This window comes from Paramisgurnus dabryanus, chromosome 20 (assembly GCF_030506205.2).
Source record: "Paramisgurnus dabryanus chromosome 20, PD_genome_1.1, whole genome shotgun sequence".
NCBI classification, from domain to species: Eukaryota; Metazoa; Chordata; class Actinopteri; order Cypriniformes; family Cobitidae; genus Paramisgurnus; species Paramisgurnus dabryanus.
The window spans coordinates 3,676,863-3,698,328 of NC_133356.1; the positions used below are offsets into that span (position 1 = coordinate 3,676,863).

Below are 21,466 nucleotides of genomic sequence, written 5' to 3' on the forward strand. Positions count from 1 at the left end.
ATTACAGTGGAAGCCTCAAACACGATTGTTTCCTTCTTATTATTTAAACCTTGTGCATGAAAAAGACCGCTGGAAAACAGACCAATCTCAACAGAACATCAAGACGTTACAGTCGTGATGTACACCCCAACATTAAATTACACATTAAATTAAGTAAAATGACGTTACAATGCTAAAAACAAAGTTGTGAGTGTTGAGTTAGCGCTATATGCTAGTTAATGCTATATGCTATCGTTTAGGTTGGTCCATACTGAAAAAAAAACCCAAACTACGAAACCCGCCATTGAGGAGTTATCTCGTCAATCTGCAATACCGCTATTATCCACCAGGTGGCTCTTCCGCAACTTATAAAACCCGGAAATATTGCCCTAAAGATCGCTCTGCATCTGATCTCCATCAAAAGTCCTTCACAAAAATGGAATTATCTCAATTATATCAAAATTTGGTGTTTTTGATGAAACCTACACATATTTGAGAGGTGATAAAAACAGAACACATAAAGGTAGGATGAAACGGATGTTTTTGTCTAAAAGCAGAGGGTCTGTTCTTTTAGTTCATATATTGTATGTTTATATATTTGAAAAGGAGCATTTTCTGGAAGGCATTAAACTTTTGTGAAAATCATGAAAAATGCTGGCGGGGAAAGAGTTAACAATCTCCAAATAATTGATTATTCCTCAAAATCTGTATCTTCATCTGATACAGACTCAAACATAAGGTCTGTTTACACAAACAGAGAGCTACTGAAGGAGCTGCTCTGAGAAACAGCCAATCAGAGCAGAGCTCAACATTATTATTCATGACCCTTTCAAATAAGGTAATACAAGACCATTTAATTCTAACCATGTGTGTTTGAGGTGTCAAATTCGCATCTACCCCGTCTAGTTTGCCGCTTGAACATTTAGATTTTACTCGCTTCATTCACACGTGAAATTCTAGTTATCGCGACTTTCACGTGGAAATTTGCATCATGGGAGGGGCTTCTACAACTCCGCTCACTTTCTGTAATCACGTCACTACTAGAGCAAGCTCCTGATTGGTTAACGCGACGCAACACTCAATTCGCGCAAACTAGATGCGCGAATGAGGCAGAATCGCGTCTACCGCGCCACGCTAAATGCCTCCAGATGCGTGTCAACGCCTCTACCGCGGCTGGTCTGAATGCAGCAAAGGTTGTAAATGAACATGTAAAACTATCTATGGATCATTTTTGCACTTAATAAAGCCACATACCTTCTATATAAATATCAGAGGATAATATAACAGATTATTTCAATGCATTCTTTGGCACCTTTAAGCTTAAGAAACAAAAAGTATGGTAAAGTTAATGTCAGGTTTAACGGTTGGTCGGATATATGTTGTTTCATTGTGACCTTATCAAGCGATTGAAGAGATATCAGTCTTCACCCATTCAAATAGATGGGGTCTTACTGAAATAGCTACCTGAAGGCATTGCAAACATGGCTGCCGAGTGTTATGAGTTTCCTTAAAAAGACTCTCATTGATTTGAAAGTCTTTCCACAGACAGTAAATTTCTTAAATGTCACTCACACCAGTAATGCTTTCCATGTGAAGTGCACATAAAAGCTCAGCTAATGTTGGGTCTATACAGGACATGTAACGTGTATATGAATAAATTAGCATACATTGTTATCTGCTATTTAAAGAAGACTTACAGTATCAGTACTTATCCTATGATGCCTAATAATGATTTCTAAAAACACAAAAATTGTCCCTAGCTGTCACTGGGGTACAGTAATACCCTTTCAAAAAGTACATCTTTGCACCTAAAGAGTTCATACTAGTACCCCAGATACATATCTCTACCTAAATGGTACATATTAAGACATTTTAAAAGGGTTACAGCTAGAGAAGCATATTTTTTGACAACGTAGACAGCTCACTAGAGTTTGGGAAACGACCCTTATGTCATGTACGGCAGGTTTACTTCACAGTTAGATCTCAGTGCATGTCTGATTCAGAAAGGCCACGTAGGAATATTTCAGACGAGCAGAGCTTCAAAGCGGCACATTTTCAATCAATGCTTCAGGGATATTATTGTACAGCAATAAAGAGATTGAAAAGACAGAAATGAAATGATTGTGAAAGTCCGTGACAGCATAAACCGCAGCGTCATCAGATCTTTCAGTGATCAAAAACTTTTGATTTTCCTTTTAATACTTTCACCATAAAAGACTTTCCAACATTCAGGGAGACAGAGATAGACGGAAAGAAAATTACAGCCCGTTTCTGTCATTTAAACAGCGATTTCCCCCGTCCCTCCTCTCCGAGAGGCCTAAGTGGATTTTGAATAGCCAATTAAATAAAGAAATTGAAGAAAAACAATAAAACAAAGCTTAAAACAGGTCAGATAAACTGTCCCCTCATTAGCTCTCAATTATATTTCTATTTTTTATATCAAATGCTTCTCTTAAAATACATTAAAGTCTGTGTAAAGTCTGATATAAAATGTGTTCCCAGTTTGTCACCCCACAGAAAATTATTATATTCAACATCCAGCCAAATTTAACTGAGTAAAAACCACCAAATAAATAAAATAATCTTGAAAAAAACAAGCAGGACAATAATATAGATAACGCTGTTATCAAACTCTCTGGGCGTGTCCGCTGTCAGTGCTGAAACTACGCCGATTTGCAAAAAAGTTACCATCTCTCTCAACTTTAAAATAACGCTACAAAATGAATGAATGCTCGCGATTGTGTTAGGGGCGGGGCCATGCTCGGTGGCTCCAGCGTGTCATTGAGCCACTGTTTTAGCCCCGCCCAAATAATCCTAATGTAGACTGTTTAATGGTGTAACTCAACTCAACTCCACAAGTCAGAACTACATATTTCACAGTAGATACTATTCTCTGAAATGACTTTACATAGACTATAAAAGAAATAAAAATAGATTATTATACTGCAGGAAATGTAGGACTTAATATCCTATTCTGAACATAGCCTTTTATTTTCAGCGAGTTGTACTGAACGAGAAATGAAGGATCAGAGGATGAGGAAAGGATAAAGAGATGTCAGTAAAAGGAGGCAGGAGAATCGTGGTGAGAATTCAAACGTTGCCCTGTCAAAAGATCACCTGTCCAGGCATACCTCTGAGACACAACGCATGGAAATCATATGAGCCCTCCACCACCCCCAAAAAACTTCAAATTTCCTCCAAAAAATATTGTTTATTTTGTTGGTCACTTTACTTTAGTACAAATTGTGGTACAAGACTAATAACTGGCTCATTTCTTTTTATGTATTTGTTGCAGGCCGTCTGCTATTATAAAAGAAAACACATTTGGTCGAGTCTCTGTTTGGCGCTGATAGGCAAACCATTGTTAATTTATTTAAATGAATTAATTCTGTTTGATTCAAAGCATCTTGTAGTATAAAGGGATGTGTCCGAAAGTTTAATTGGCCACTGCTGTTGCCACCCCAGAATACAATCATATTCATGATCAGAGCTGGTTCTTGCCAGCTATAGAAGGGTGGGCTGGCACTGGCAGATATCCTGGGTGGGCAATTATATATATATATATATATATATATATATATATACACACACACACACACACACACACCGCTTTACAAATTAGTATGCACATGACATTTATGTTTATTTTTCCAATACAGTCAGTGAGTTTACACATTTTATTTTACCCTCAACACTTATATGACAGTTTGGATGTTATTCTATTTAAATGAAATAAAAATGTCAAAAGATATTTTAATTAAAAATACGCAAAATTTGCTGTTCCAAATTATTATGCAGAATGCACTTTAACCAAAGTTATAATGCTATAATTTTTTAAGATGGCCGACACCTTAGTGGAGCAGTTAAGTGATATAGTGTTTTATTTGGTGATACAAGCATGAAAATTGGCATAAGCAGTCTCTGATGGTCACTAGAAAATAAGCCACCCACAGCTACTTGAAATTTCAAGATGGCGGCCATTTTTCAAGATGGCCACCACCTTAGTGGAGCGGTTAAGCAATAAATTTGTTAGTTAGTGACATAAGCATGCAAATTGGTCTCTAAGGATTGCTTGACAAGAAAACACTCTCAGCCACTTGAAATTTCTATTTTCAAGATGGCCGACCCCTGGATCCTCAAAAGATTAATTTTCTGATAGAAATTTATTGTTTTTTTCATTAAGGACAATTTGGTGTCATTTTATTTTATATGTTTAAGATTATTATTTGAATAATAGTGCTGTCCACCTCAGATCTTTCATATAATGATGCACCACATGCTCTTAAAAGGACTAAGGTCAAAGGATGATGATGGTAATACCTTGATTTCTTTCTTATTTTATGCCCATATTCATGAAAATAGTCAATGATGCTTTTTGCAGCATGGGATGGTGTATTATCCTTCATGAAAGTACATTTATTTCAGAAGATATGATTCCCTTTATATCCCATTGTGATAAACACCTTTTTAGGAACTATGCACATCTTCTAGATGCCCTTTGACCCCCTCAAGGACCCTAAAGTGACCCACCATCTTACCTTCCAATATTCCAGGCCAAATAATTTCTCTGGTAGCTCTCCCTAATGTCAATGAATAATACTGTGTGAAAATAGTATTCTTGTATTCTGAGCTCACAGCAAATGTTTCATTGGTTGGTGGGATGGATAGAAATACAGCTTTATGCACTGGAGGATCCCGTATTGAGGGGTTCTTGGGATTCCAGAGACGCCAGCAGGTTTAAATACATGTATGCTTCTTAAGTGTGGCTTTTTATTGCTGCCTTTTCCTAATATTTTCCTTAAAAAATATTTTAAAAAGCTTTTATATAGTCAAATCTTACTGTACTGTGAAACACTCATAAATCTTATAATAGTTCAAAGAATTCTCTTTAGGTCCACCAAATATAAATTGTTATAGGAAATAATTTCCTTTTTAAGATAATGCACAGTTTTTCTCTTTAGAAATATATTTTTTCATACCCATATTGTATGAGAACTACAACTTGCTTAACAATTTGGAACAGCATATTTTGCGTTTTTTTCAAAGTATTAAAATATCTTTTGACATTTTTATTTCATTTAATATATAATAACATCCACACTGTCATATAACTGTTGAGGGTCAAATAAAATTTGTAAAAATACTGACTGTATTGGAAAAATAAACAATAATGGCATGTGCATAATAATTTTGAACGAGGTGTATATATATATGTATATATATATATATATATATATATATATATATATATATATATATATATATATATATATATATATATATATATATATATATATATATATATATATATATATATATCAGCAGACGCGACTGTGATTGGTTGTAATTCTTAACGCTGCAAAAATAATGTATATAAAGTAATCTGATACAGATCTAAATTTAATGATGTCATCAACGCTTGTATTCATTTTCCCATTTTATTTTGATTATGACAGTCATAATTTTTTTTGGTTTAATTGTAAAAAGTAATGTTGTCCACCTTTTTGGCCATTTTTATTCATCTTGATTGCATTTTTACCCAAAGCCCTCAGTAATTTCCAACCGGACCATCCATTTTTAAATGACTGCTAAATGGACTCAAATGACTGGAACAGTGCATTTACAATTAAGTCAAGTCCTGTAATGTAATTTGGGGAAATTAAGAGAAAGACGGACTGACAGATTAGGAGACATAGCTGTGGAAAATTGAGTTTTTTCCCGGATCATCGGAAACATCAAGCTAAAAGCTGCATATTGCACACAAGTGATGTTGTTTTCAGACAATAAAAACACTGACATTTTCTGGTGTTGATTGGTTAGGACCGTCTACAGCCCTTCCATAAACCATTAACATAGCCCGCCTCAGATTGCTTTTAAGCAAAGTATAAATTGTAGATAAATCATGTCTTTGGCTAAATCCTGTTTGGGTGGGCTTAGCCCACCCCTGCCCATGCTTAGAGCCAGCCCTGTTCATGATCCGTCCCATCCAAGGCGAAACTCGTAACTCAAACCCAAAAAGTACACCTGAATGATATCTCAATTACATCACATGACATCTCATTATTCGGGGAGGCCTGTTAAGATTTATGCCACCTCTGAATGAACATAATCAAAAAACTCTGGTCCTGAAAACCAAATACAATCTCTCAGTCGGGACAACGATCGAAACGAGGCGTTTAGATGTTCCTCTTGTGATCCGGCTGACTATATAAATGCTCCTAAGAGATCAGGGATTCTAGAAAGATCAGAAGGACTTGAGCCCAAATCTCAGATCAATAGATGTGATCAATGGAGGCAGTCGTGAAGAGGCGCTTGACACACACACTACGGCATTGTTGAAATGGCTTTGCTTTGTTCAACACAGACATCAAGTCTCAGCATGAGGCACTGTTCACTAAAACAGAATATTAATCTTAATGTTAAACCAAAAAAAATCCCTAAAAAGATTTCCAGAAAATACGTTTTGGGAATGAATTGATAGTTTATAAAGAAATTAATTCATTTTAGGGTGAATCTTAAGGAAATATCTCATACCGTGAAGGTGTAGTTGGTTTGTTTCTCTCTGTCCACTGGTTTCAGTAGGGTGAGATATCGTGTGATGCCCGTAGTTGTGATGGTGAAGATGGAGGTGTAATCATTCAGCGAAATCTGCAGTTGGGGATCCTTGGTCTTCACAACAGAAAGAAAACTATCACTGCATGTCATGAAAACATCTACACACGAAAGATTCACACAACTCAAGTTTGTTTATAGAAAAGTAAAAAGTTTTAAACAGGAGAGTCAAACAAACCACATCAATCAAGTAGAAATGAATTGAAACCAGCAGAGCTGCTGTAGGAGTCTGGTCATTATTATTGATCATTTATGTCAATACAGGCACTTTATTTGCTAAACACCGGCGTTAGTTTATCTATTGATCGAGCCTGATCTGATCTCACAGGTCTTTACTGACTGATTCATCACACTATGAGATGAAGAGAAAGAGAGGCTGGGAAAATGAAAGTTTACACATCACATCACTCTGGTACCTACTGGTGTGGCCCCTGGTAGCAGCTACAATATAAAACATATGGAAAGACTTAATCCATCTGTGACTTTAATCTCCAAGATGGGATAACATTCATTATAAACACATCCTGACGTGCTTCAGAAGTAAATCTCACCTCCTCGATGTCATTGTCCAGTGCTATGATGCCCAGCGGGGCTGTGAGGTTAGCGCCCGCAGAGATGGTGGTGCCAACGGAGGCCGACTCGCTGATGAAGCCCTGGTACGAGGGTCGCTGGAAATATGGTGCCTGGTTGTTCTCATCCAGGATTTCGATGTTTAAGTTGGCATATGAAGGGAGAGGGTGACCGTTGTCCTGTTCAGCCTGGTTAAAAAACAATACAGTGTTTTATTTAGCTTTTGGTACAGTTATGGTTTGATAATCATTGTATTATGGTGCTAATAACCATTTTGAATCACTTTCAATCCATTTTGAATAGTATGGATAATGTTACCATATACGTATTATAGACTCATATTGGTTGTTTTATTTATTTATTTTTATTCAGCCTTGCATTTTTAAATAAAATTGTAATTTAAAAAAAAATATTTTTCCATAAAAATGTTTAAACACACTTTTCAGCCAAATGATCCAACAGTATGTGTGTGTATACTGTATATATACCCAGCTATTTGTTTGTGAAGTACTGTTTTCTACATAAAATTGTCCTACATGTAAATAACATTCTGTAAAAATATAATCTTAAAATCTTTAATATTTCAATAAGTGAGGTCATGCCAAAGATTGAAATCAATGTTAAATCAAACTTTGATGCTACATTATAGCTGGGTTTTCATCCAAACGTAAAGCAAATCATTTCAAAATTCACATAAAAAAGAAAAACAAACAAATGCGAATTAGGTGCGTTTCCATCAAATTGTTCAAGCAAATGACCGTGGTATTGGTAACCTAACAACCAACAGTAAATAAGACAAGGCACGCTTGAAAATGGAGACAATGGAGTTATTCATTTACTAGCAATGCTTGTAATTGTAAATTGAATGCTAGTCCTTATAATGAGTCAATTTTTTTGCCTTTGAAATGTTAAACTCTCACCACCTAAATGTGTTAGGATATCAATAAAAAACACACTGTGCAAAATTGTTCCTACAATATCTAGAGGTTGCTCAAAGCTTTTGAATATTTCCAAAATCACATATTTTTGCAAAAACTGTACTATTTAAAAATGCACAACACACATAATAATTGCTTCTTGGAGGGTAACTTTGTTCCAGTTATTTCAGTCTCTTCTGATCCGAGTAACCATATAGCGGACTTGCTTCGTATTGCTTCAGCCATTGTCTCGGTGTATATTGTCTATTGTGCTCAGTGTTGGGGAGAGTTACTTTTAAAAGTAATGCATTACAATATTAAGTTACTCCCAAATAAAGTAACTAATTGCGTTACTTAGTTACTTTTCATGGAAAGTAATGCTTATGTAACTTTTTAGTTACTTTTGCGTTACTTTTTTTTGGCTGATGTTTGATCTCTTGCAACCTCTAAATATTAATTAATATATATATCTAAAAAAATATTTATTCAAACATTTTGGTGGGGTGAGAGCATGAACTTTTAAAAGTTGAAAAATAAGGACCACCCTACTGAATGTCGTGCACAGAAGAAGGAATGCAGAGTTTTTGATGCAGGCACTAACAGCAAGGGCATTGTGACGACGTCAAACACCATATAAGATAAAGACAACGTCAGTGGAAACAGCTAAAAGATCAGTCACATGGGTTTAATGTTTCTATCTTCTATTATTCACATTTACTCTTAAATACCACATCAAGTGAGCGTAAAAACATTTGCAAATTAAGTGTATTTTATTTGAAATTTGGCATTTTTATTACTCGTTTCTTATGCGATACTTAAAATGAGCATAAAATCATGGTGATGGAAACATAGCAACTATATCCCATCGATGGATTATGTACCTTAACCTGGATTTCACAGATTATGTTTATGTAACCATTGTAACCATTACAGTTATCGATATAATACAAATTTTTCTTTTAACCTCAAATGAATTTTCTTAAATCATAATTTAAATTCATCTTCCCCCATTGGTAATTTCAGAGGTCAATTTGTCCAAAAATCATAAACCCACACTGTTTAAAACGATTCTATCTCTTGTTTACTGAAGAGGAGTGTCAGAGGTATATCTGACTAATTTTATTTCACTTATGAGCCCTGACCGACATTCATTTCATTAAAAAGCCACAATAGAGGGTTGATTTGAGATTGAACACCCACAGAAACACACAACACAAGCCTGACATCTGCAATATTTTTCTTATTATTCTGTGTTGAATTTAAGCGAGCTTGAAGCAAACTGAGAATATGGTTGTTATTATGAAATGAGAAAATCATAACAGCAAACACAGTCACGCATGGTTTCACAGAGGAAACATTTAAATTACTCCTGCTGTTACACCCAAATGTGTGACAGAGCAGAATCATTTTACACTCCCTCTTTCTCATTTCAATATCTGTCTTTTACGTTCTCTGTCTCCAGCTCAATTCAATTATATGTTTAACAAAATTAAATATACTAAAGCTGTGTTTCTAGTGTTTCTACTGCCTACACAGACGGCCTGCCAACTTAAACGGAGCTGATGTTTTTATTTATTTATTTTTACTTCTAGACACACTTGAGAGGCATGAAGGTGATGCATGATGGGAAAACTGATGTGAGTTACTACCCACACAAACACACACACTTACTCTGAATGATTGCTTCATTACTTTTTGATTGCTTTATGCAGGGACTGAATCTTATCTTTCTTTAATATTACGGATCTGCTCATCACTGCCGATTGACGCTATCAGTATATTTACTACTACAGATTAAATATTGTCCCTGTGGTTCAGAAACATTCACTTACAAAACGCTTGATACGCTCAAAGTAGTATACCGTACTATTGGTATTTATTAAGGATTGTCACGACAATTGAGTTTTGTTCCTTCTCCCTGGCTATGTTTTTGTGTTTCAAGAAATTTGTCGATTTAAATGTGATTTCATTTCGCATAAGCAAACGGGTTTTCTTCATTAATATTTTGCAAATAATTTGAGTGACGGAAGTCATATTTCATTTATTTTTCTCTGTGACTTTTTTCTCTACTCTGCTGAAGTACAATTTTTAATTTATTTTTTATTTTGACAAAACAAATATAGGTAAACTGATACAAGTTTTGTATACCCTAGATTTTATATTTGTGGTTATAGGCTACCCAAGATAAATATAAATGTGAGATTCTGGAAACAAGATCCTTTTATTTAATGGTATCCGTCGGCTCGGGAAAAAATCATTGGATAGTGGGGAACACAGAGTGATGAGATATTTTAAGTGAGCGAGTGGTTGTGAAATTTCATCCCTTTCTGTAGAGGGATGAAAAAACAGTCCCGCGAAAACCTCTAGTGTAGCATGGCAAAAAAAGTAAAAACACGAAATAGAGTTTAATTTATATGGACTCTAAAGTGAGCCAAGTGAGATGGATTTGAGAACGCAGCAGCGAGGAAGGTTAAGGTTTTGCCTAAAATGAGGAACGTAGTTTAATTTATTATGGCTTTCCTCAAGTAAAATGGATTTGTCTGACGGCGCTCTGACAAGTAGGCTTAACAGAAATATGTGCTAAATTAGAGAAAAAGTGGGTGGATCCATTATCATTGGTCTTAAAAAGTGGGTCTTGTCCCACCCACATATAATGGTCCCGGCACACATGGTTTCTATACAGGTGTTGAGGCTTGGTCAGGTGCTAAGCAGGTTCCCTGATATCTTTATTCGCACAATCTCTTGTCCACGGACCTGCTCCGGGTTTCCCAAAAGCATCTTAAGGCTAATTAGATCTTAAAAACGATTGTACGAATCATCTTAGACTTACGAGCCGTTTACTTAACTTAAGTAGCACTTGAAAATCATTTTAGATCTACGAGTGCTCTGGAGCAATCGTTAATTCATAAGTGCATCGTAAGACAACAGAGTTACAAGGTCACCTGCAGGACAAACAGCAAATTGCAATAATAATGCAATGTTTTAAATGTATATTTATTTATTGGGTTCTTCTTTGTTTATTTGTTTAAATTACTTTAATTGTATAATAAATTGTGACTATTATGACGATTAATTGCCTGTTTTTTGCTTTGACATTTAACTCTTTCCCCGCCAGCATTTTTCATGATTTTCACAAAAGTGTAATGCCTTCCAGAAAATGCTCCTTTTCAAATATATAAACATACAATATATGAAATAAAAGAACAGACCCTCTGTTTTTAAACAAAAAAATCAGTTTCATCCTACCTTCATGTGTAAGAGAGCCACCTGATGGATAATAGCGGTATTGCAGATTTACAAGATAACTCGTCAATTGCGGGGAAAGAGTTCATTCTCATACATTTTTTTGTTTATAAAATAATTATCAGAGATTGTTGTGATTATTTTAATTCAATATTTTGCAAGGTTTATCTAGCAGTAAATATTTATACACAACACATTTTTAAAAGTAATCTGATACTGTCTCGTTTATAAAGGCGCTGCAGCTCCCCTTTGTGTTTTTTAGAGAGATGTGCAATCATCGCGGTGATCTGAAATCATGGCGATGAGGTCAAACAATTGCGATGAGACGATTATTTAATCATTGTGAAAGCCCTACATTGCTACAAATTCGAGTCAACCTATAGGTGAAATTTCAGCACTTGACAAACGGATAGCGACTCGTAAGTAGCGCTTAAAACCCAGCTGCGAACGATCCTTTCACGTGCATCTTTGGAAAACGCATGTAAATGAACAACAAATGTTTGTTAAGTAGCTACATCAGTGCAGCCCTATAATAATGTGAATAACATGCAAACATTAATTTAAAAAACAAGGCACACTGAGAAAACACGATTCAATACGCTCAATCTTTTTCCGTTGTGATGAATGACCTGCAACTAACATCGAAGATTATTAATCTGACCTTTTTGATTCATTATTTGTTTGACTGGCTAAACTTTAACTGGACATATATATATATATATATATATATATATATATATATATATATATATATATATATATATATATATATATATATATATATATATTTTTTTGAGATAATAGCTGATCATTTAATTAACATCCATAATGAGGACCACAACTATTGTTTAACAATTTTTTATAATTCAAAAAGCTATGCTTCGTAGTCATATATATTTAAAAATGCTTCCTTTGAAGCCTCAAATGAAAAGTTTTTACTGCCTACGAGTGAAATTAAAAAGGTGCTCAGGAAAAGTGTCCGGTCACAGTTGTGCTCTGCTGATGCTTCTAACTGAATGGGACATTAGATAAAAGTTTGATATTGATGACTGTACTACTCTTGAGAGACTTATGAACTGTGTAACCTGAAGATAATGATGATGAAGGTAATAAAATAACCTTAATGACGAGATTGAAGCGTTGATAAAGCTCTCTGTCCACTGGTTTCAGCAGACGTAGCTCGGCTGTGCTCTTGTTGAGGGAAAAGAATTCTGGGTAAACGGTTGGTTGACCTGAAACATAGTACAGAGAGAATTTCCCATTCATATTACTTAGATTATTCTTTGTATATTCTCAAATGTTATACAAAGTCAAATATTTTACTGTTTTTTATTTTACTGTAGTTTTTGAATTATTAATGAATTCATATCCAAACTTGTCAAGAAAAGGTCCCTAGCTGTCACTGGGGCGGTACACTTTCAAAAAGTACAGCGGTGTACCTAAACAGTTAGTTGAACGTTTTTAGAGGTAGCCTACATATTGGTACCAAATGTTTACATATCTGTACCTAAATAGTACGTATTATGATCTTCTTAAAGGGTATTGCCATGAAATCGTCTTAAAGGGTATAACCGTGTAATCTTAATGTATCCCCCTTGAAATACATACCAACCAGGATGAAGTACAGAATTCCGGGTCTGTCCGAGGGTGGCTGGATGTTTCTATCCTGGTCTATGGCACGAATGGGAGGAGTCACATTTAAAGGGTTCAGCTTGCTCTAAAACAGAAACACAGACATGGATAACCAATGGCACCTAAACAAGTGAAAATTAAGATAAAATGCCAGCAAAATTTTTTTATTTTGAGGTTATACAACGGGCCTGTTGAATGCTTTATTCTGATTGGCTGAGAAATGTCAAATGTCTTAAAAATAAGCACCAGAGCAATGTTTGTGGTAACCGTGGTATAAGAGGAATAATTGACTCCGTGCCACATTACCACCTTGGGTGTGCATTATTTTCTTATAATTCAACAGTCCGTCATCAATTATTCCTTACGTATAAAAGAAGTCGGCCTGTTAAAAATCAAATGAATTGGGTGTTCGGAAATTAACAAGCCTGTATGAAATTTTCATTGGTCAACTGGTTTCAGACAAGCAAAGACACAGGAATGCAAACTAGGGGTGCACGGATATATCGGCCGATGATGCTTGCTATGCTTCTCAATGAATTACGGTGAAATGCCGCTACATCCATAAGCCAGGGGGCGCTCTCGTGCAGAAACTCAATATGCACTGTAGACGATCAGGAAATGGCTTAAGGATTTATTTATAAAATAATAAAGAATATGTATAATGATAATGTTTGACGAGTGTTGCTTTTTTAAATGCATGCTATAAATGACTCAAACTAACAGTGATTTCAGATTGATAAAACTTACTGATCAAAAGTCGTAGTACATGAAATAGCTGTGAATATTATCGGCTGTGCAATTAAGAATAGTAAACGCATCATTTTCCACATTCCGTACATTTTTATAGCTCCTGAATTCCCTTTCTCCCTTAAATGCATGGTTTTAGTACAAAACGCATCGATTTGAAAAGAGCTGTGTCCCTGATTGGCCAGCTAATCTGTACATTGTGATTGGCCTGAATACCTCTGATGTTATCTGGAAATGTGACGCTCCTTACCATGTTTGAAAGATTTACAGGAGTTAGGCTGTGCGGGAGCGTGAGGAATTATGATAATGTCGGTCTTGTCTACATCACCAATCCCATGAAGTAAACTGTTACCTACAATCCGTCTGTTTGTTGTAGTCCAAGAAAGAGATTTACGTTGGAGACGATAACGATAACATTGTTTACATTGGAGTTTGTACCTTTTGCATATCGTTAACATGAACTAATACACACCAAAGAAAATGTAAAATGTATGTTTACATGCACCCTAAACATTGCAATCTGATTAAAATGTTTGTACATACTAATCCAAACCAAACGTCTGCGCAAGTGCACAGCCAGGGTTGCCAGATTTGTATAGCAAAACCAGCGCAATAGATATTTAAAACTAGTCCAAAAGCCTCCCAACGACTGTTCACCACCCAAATGCTAATAGCTAATGAACAAAGTCTTTTCATCTTTAACCTACAGTAAAAATGAATTAAATGTGCGGAAAATATTTTTGCATCCAATTGAGAAAATACTACGATTCACGCATTTACATGTGTACTTTTCTCCTTTTCTTCTACACCACTACTTTCAATACAATTGAAACTGAAATTTGCATCCAATTGACCTCAACCGTATTGATTAAGGTGTTTACATGAAGGCTTTTCAATCCGATTGAGCCATCAATACGATTACAAATGGATTATTTGGTTGCATGTAAACGTACCTAATGTACCTGTAAGTCAATGAACATCTATTTGTACATACTGTACAGTACATTTATACTACAAAATGGCATAAAACAGTATGCAGGTATGCAATCTGGGATGCACCTAGAGACTTTTGTCTCTTGCTTCTTACATTTTCCCCTGGGGAAAAAACACACTGGTAACCTCATTTACAGTTTCAAAGACACAACAACAGTTTTCCAACCAAGATTAAAAAAGTCTCTTATCAAACGTGTTACTTAAAAAGTACAATTTCAAGTATGAATATGAATATTTAATTATCAAATTCTTCAGAGGCAAATTATCAGAGATTTGCTATGCGCATTAATTTGATTGCTAAGGGCATGTCACTATTTGTCTCATTTGTGTGTCTATTTCTATTCCTCCCAGAGCATTTTGGGAGACACATTTGAGACAAAAAACTGAGAAGTCCATTAAGCCTCTTCAGCTTTGAAAGAGCAAGCGCTGAGCTGTGAAGTTTCCTTTGGGCTAACAGCAAAACTCTTGAGACACTTGAAACTGTATGAAATGCTCCACAGATGTGTGTGCATTTCTCACACAAACAGGGCATAACAGATATGATAATAAGAAACATCTCTTCTGGGAGCAGCGCTTCATTAAAATGGAAGTGTAAATACAGATGCTCAACGTTAAATAAGGAAGCAAATCAGAATTCTTGCCCACCTGAGAGGTCTAAAACTACCCATAATCCCCCTTCCAGCAGGCATTAGGACGATTAATCTGTGCCCGGAGACAAGAAAAAAGAAAGACTCTTGAACCATACACCAGCTCTAATTGTGAAATATATGCTATCATTAATTAACACTATTCCTGTAAAACCCTACTCATGACAAAGAAAATAAGAGAGAGAGAGATGGAGGGGGAGAGAGAGAAAGTATGTATACTGCAGTACTTACTGCATACTTCACTTTACACTATGACAAACGGTTTTATTGGACGCATGGCATTGTCGCGGTTACATGTCTGGGGGGAACTTAACTTTTGGTCTCTGTTTGTTTAATGGTCTGACTAGTAGCTAAAAACTTTGAGTACTGAATTGTGGCGTTACACTGGTTAACAGTTTTTCCATATTTCTGTGTTCAGCATTATTTGGGCGGAACTAAAATTGTGGTTTAATGATGCACTGGAGCCACCGAGCATGGCCCCGCCCCTATCACAAGCATTCATTCAGGCTGCAGCGATATTTAAAAGGAGAGAAACAGCAGCTTTCCCATGAGTGGGCGTGGTTTCAGCAATGACAGCGGACACGCCCCCAGCGTTTGAGAGCAGAGAATTCTGCCTGTTTTTCCAAGATTTTGATAACTTACTTTATTTAATTGGTGTTTTTTGTCTAATACAGTATCATTCAGATTTTTCTGTGATGTGACTGAGAACACATTTATTATCGGACAATGATTTTAAGGAGTTAATGCCAATACACTTTTTCATGTTAGTTAATTGTGAATTGACTAATGTCAACAGTTAAAATGTATTTTAAAACGCTTAAAATAACATGGAATAAGATCTATGAATGCTGTAGAAATATGGTTCATTATTAGTTCATGTTAGCTAATACATTATATAACATTTAAAAATACAACCTTTTTGTAAAAAAGTGTTATACAATATGCACTGATAAAGGATATGTCAACGGTAATTTATTACTACAGTGCTACTAACTTATTAGCAATACTTACAATAATATATTATGTTACACTACTTACTAACCTTTTAGAAATTAACTGCGGTTTTACTACAAACAAAACCATTTTTACATAGACCAAAAAAAATCATAGTTACTAGTGCCAAGTTGCACTGCAAAAAAAAAGACTTTCTTACTTAGTATTTTTGTCTTTTAAATTAAGATGCATTTTCTAAGAAAATAAGAGAATTTGTGTCCAAAACAAGCAAAAATTTAACTCAAACACATAATTCAAGAAAAATGTAATTAACTGCATTGGCAGATTTTTTGCACAAATTCACTTAAATTGTACGTTCTTTGTCTAAAAACTTCTCAGGTCATTTTGCTCATCAAGAAAATAGATCTTGATTTAACAGTTTTTAGATATTTGTACTGAAAACAAGAAAAAAATACTAGGTAAGAAAGCCATTTTTTGCAGTGTTTGTACAATAGAGTGCAATGTTCTGGACAGCATCCCACAAACCCACATGCTCCACCTGACATTCAGAAAACAAAAATGCATACATTGGTTGTTTCAACTTTTGGTTTATCTGTCACACTAGCGCATGGCATTTAGTGCGCATTTGGTGTCATAAAACTATAAAATGTTTAAACTAGTGATGCACCGATGTATCGGCCACCGATATTTATCGGCCGATTTTTGATGAATTTGAAACCATCGGCATATCGGCAATAGCACGAGAAAGGCCGATACCGATTGTTTATTAATTAAATGCATAAAGAAATCCATTATATGTAAAAAAAAACGAGTTAATGTTGTTAATAAAATAAATGCTGAATAGCAAAAACCACCTTTGAAGGTTGTCATGCTGTCTTATTATATTTGTTATAGCTTAATTTTTGCCTCTCTTATTATGTTGGTCAGTTGAATGTTAATTAGATCCAATCCATGTTAAGTAAAAATAATTTGATGCAGAAATAAACTAGCTAATAGACCAACTGTATACAAGTATTGTATACAAGTGTTTAATATCGGCATCGGTATCGGCCAGTAGTTGTCTGTTTAAATCGGTATCGGCCCAAAAAAATCCTATCGGTGCATCCCTAGTTTAAACGTTTAAGGGCACCTACTGTATTGTCCGATTCACGATTTTACATTTGATTTTGTGTGTAACTGTGTATTAGTTCATGTTAACGATATACAAAAGGTACAAAGCCCAAAGTAAACAATGATGCGAGTCTCCAACGTAAATATCTTTTCTTGGACTACAACAAACACACGGATTGTAGGCAACAGTTTACTTCCTGGGCCAGTTGACGTGAACACGACGATCATTATCATAATTTCTCCCGCTTTGACTCACAGCCTGTAAATTAACTCCTGTTAGCATTGCATCGTGACCGAATTTTTCAAACATAGTAAGGAGCGGCACATTTCCAGCTGACGTCAGAGATATTCAGGCCAATCACAACATACAAATACAAACACACGAACTAAGGACACAGTAGCTACGTTAACATGGGCACCTTTTGCCATAATTGGAAGGAAATCATTCTGATTGATAAATCTATTATAGCATTTACATGAACCCATAATTATGTGATTGGTTTGGTGTGCGTTAGGGCTGGGATAAACGATTATTTTTTTAAACGATTAATCTAGCGATTCTTTTTTCGATGCATCGATTAATCGAACAATTCATTTTATCAGTCCGATTCGACTTCGATTCGATTCTCGATTATCTCCCCATTAATTAACTAATAGCAATTTATACATGTTGATTTACATACCTGAATGTAAACATTTCAATATATGTTGATTGCTCTTGAAAATTCAAAATAAAAAAAGACTATACAAGTGCAAAATAATGCATTCTTAGTCAGAGGTAGCATTTCATAAAGCGTTTGCAGCTCATACTGTGCTGTTTAGTAACAGTATAAAAATCTCAAGTTCAAATTACTTTATTTTGCATGCATTTATGAGCAAAACCTCTTAAATGTGCCTTTTGATGGTCACACAGTGTAATTTTTATAACTTGATTTGTTTAATCCACATTGTTTTCGTGCTGTTCTAGTCCATATAATGACAGATATAAACACAATTAAACTTAAGAAGCACATACATTATTAAATCTCTTTCTCTTAAGTTTATTAAGATAGATTAGGACTCATTTACTGCTGTACAGAAAGTGAATGAAAACGCAGTCCTCTGGCAACAGTGTGTTTTTACATATTTCATTACTTTTTGTTAAATTGCTCTGTTTAAAACACACTTGGCATCACATTCATGAATTTATGGGAAAATGACACTCTTTCGCGTCAATCCACGAGCATTTAAACCATAAACAAAGCACTTTCACTTTAAATGAGCTTGAGCAGCGCAGCAAAAACCCACGCAGAAACGATTGCAGCACTGTTGCTACAGAGCCGCGAGCTCGCGCTCCTCATGCGGCAAGGTGCATGCTTGTTAACATGGGCGCTGAAAAAACATGCGCCGCTTACGCACTGCTCACACTTGCTGCGAAGCCGGCGTGGACTGGAGCCACTCGCGTTGCTACTACTCAACGGCGCGTCTTTTTGGGTCTGACGAATCGACGCGCATATTTTGCGCCAACGTATTTTTTGCGTCGACGTCGTCGATTACGTCGACGCGTTGTCCCAGCCCTAGTGTGCGTGTTTATATGGCGCAAATTTTAAAGCAGATTTGATCATTTGACATGCGCACATCGCACAACGAAACATAGTTTTGCGCTGTTTCAAGATACACATACAAATCATCCTCCTAAAATCGCTGTGCATTTATTTCAGGTCATAATGATGTCTCGTATCACTTTACAAAGGCCTGGAAGGAAATTGGGAAAAAATAAGCGACAAGCCTTAACACAAGCTCGCGTTGTTGCGTCATACGTCATTACGCCAATTCTACATCATTGCATATACACTCCAGTCCAGTAGGTGGCGAAAATGCACCTTTAAGTGGGTTTGCCAACCGCCATTAAAAAGAAATGAAGAAGAAGATTGCACACACGCAGAGCGTCCTAGTTTCTAAACAAGAGCCGTTTCTCAATGTCAAGGATACTAGTCCTTACAAGTCACTTCCTTCAGAGGCTAGGCGAGGCTCCTCTTAAGCATTCGGAGAACAGGTTAAATGAAACAGACTAGCAAGTGCACGTCATTGTGTCATTGCGTGATTGAAAGGCGTGCTGTCGTTGCTGCGTGCATAGGATTGTGGGTGATTTCAGCACGTGAAGACGCGAAGGATACACATACGCATCCTTTCCTGTATATGGGATATTTCTCGAACGAAGGACTCAGTCCTTGGCTGAAATTTCAAGGATCCTCGACATTGGAACAGTCCTTCAACGGACGTTGATGACGTAGCATCCTCGAAATTCTGGCTTCTGAGGATCCTTCCTTGACGTTGAGAAACGGCTTTTGTAACAAGGGGAAAACAGGTGATGGGAATTAACTAATTAATAAGCAGGAGAACGAGGGGGCAGGGACCCATTGACGAGACACCGAAGGCACATCACCCAATACGCAAGGCCATGAGTCTCCACATAGAACATGGGACTGCCAGAACCCTGACATCATGACAAGACATAAATATTAAACAAGACTCTTTGTCAGGATCCTGACACCTGGGAATGAGGTATGTACTTTGTAAAAATATAGACACACCAACACCATTAAACAATGAATCGAAGCTGAAACTTTAAAACAGAAAATGCACTAATTCTTCATAACTTTGTTTGAGAGAAAGAAAACAGCAAGAAAATGTCAAGTTTGTCTCTCTAAAAATGCAAAAGCTGTAGTAAACAAAACACAAAAGAACAAGTCAACCGCTCGAGAGAAAGAAAAACTGCAGCACATTTATTCGGTACCGAAGTGGCAGCCTTTGGGAACGCAGCGAGTGTGGCGGAAAACATTTTTAGCATAAATTACATGTAAGTCTCCCCTGAGCACAGATCAGCCACGGTTGCGCCGGACTCTCTCTCTCTCTCTGCACGTGCGGTTCAGTTCCAGAATGATCCGCATCCTCAGGGGTCTGCCCACCCTCAGCTCACCCCAACTGGGGGCTGATTTCATCAAAGTCTTGTCTTTGATGGGTGATGAACCCTGCGGTTCCACAGAAGGTCCTGTCCTGCTTCGTCTCGCCTCTCCGTCCCCGATCTCATTCTTCCATCTGCACCGGCCAACTTTTATCATCCACCTGTTATTCTGAACTAAATCCCTCATTTCTCACCCTGCCTTCCCTGTCTCGTCTTTAGCCAAGCACAGGTCAGCAGGGCATCGACTGTGATGGAAAACATGGAAGATGACATTTAACTCAGTGAGGATCTGAAAACAACATCATAATTGCACGAATAAATACTAAGGGGAGAATTCAATAAGATTGTATTGCAACTTGATCTCACGAAAAATTTAACTATTTTACAAAATGGCAATTTTGCAGAATTCGTACGATTTGAATCATACAAAACATACGATTATGAGATGACAATCCACCATTGTAAGCATAGCACCTGTATCAGCTCCCCTGCCAAAAGTGTACTCGACTACACCGAGTGTTTGGAAATACGCCCGGTTACAACGCTCTTCTCTATCATTTGATGAGCTACTGGGATGTAAATCTGCAACTGGATATGAAAACAGGTCCCTCATTTGGCTCATACAAAACTCTGGATATCTTTCAAAGCTTTCAAGCCCGGTAAATCCAGTGTCTAGTTCTTCCATAAAAGCACTCGCTGTAGCAGACTAGAAGCAAACACAACAACACCCAATCACCCCATCCAATCAGATTTGAGCTTCAGTTTGCGATATCCGTCACAAGGTTGGTAAATGCAAGCCTGAAAGAATTGACGTAGCGATTCATCAAATAACTCAAAAACAAAAAAATCGTCAAGGCAAATAATTTTTTAAGTAAATAAATGATACGTTTAGTCCACAGAGTACTATGTTTCCCCACAGAGCATCATTACTGACGCACAACCCTTTATCAAACACGCACTGCAGGAGCGTGAGACAAGAGCCGCTTGTGTGTGAGGTTATGTTAATCAATGGATCAGCACTATTTCACTATGTTTTGCTCTTGAATCTTGTTTCTTCACTACATTAAAGCAACACTAAAGAACTCTGGCTCTTTGCTCCCCCTACAGGTTAGAAGCAT

The 21,466-nt window shown here is 36.4% G+C and overlaps 1 protein-coding gene across 2 annotated transcripts in view; it reads right to left on the reverse strand.

Annotated features, from left to right (window-relative positions):
• The window catches only part of pcdh15a (protocadherin-related 15a), a 316,642-nt gene that overhangs the window by 159,005 nt on the left and 136,171 nt on the right, over nucleotides 1–21,466 (reverse strand). For both annotated transcript variants that reach the window (XM_073812872.1, XM_065296062.2), the window contains 4 exons: nucleotides 12,930–13,038; nucleotides 12,441–12,553; nucleotides 7,143–7,349; nucleotides 6,514–6,648 (listed from right to left, as the gene is read on the reverse strand). In XM_073812872.1, coding sequence (XP_073668973.1) covers nucleotides 6,514–6,648; nucleotides 7,143–7,349; nucleotides 12,441–12,553; nucleotides 12,930–13,038 — 564 coding nt within the window. The remainder of the gene's footprint in view (nucleotides 1–6,513; nucleotides 6,649–7,142; nucleotides 7,350–12,440; nucleotides 12,554–12,929; nucleotides 13,039–21,466) is intronic.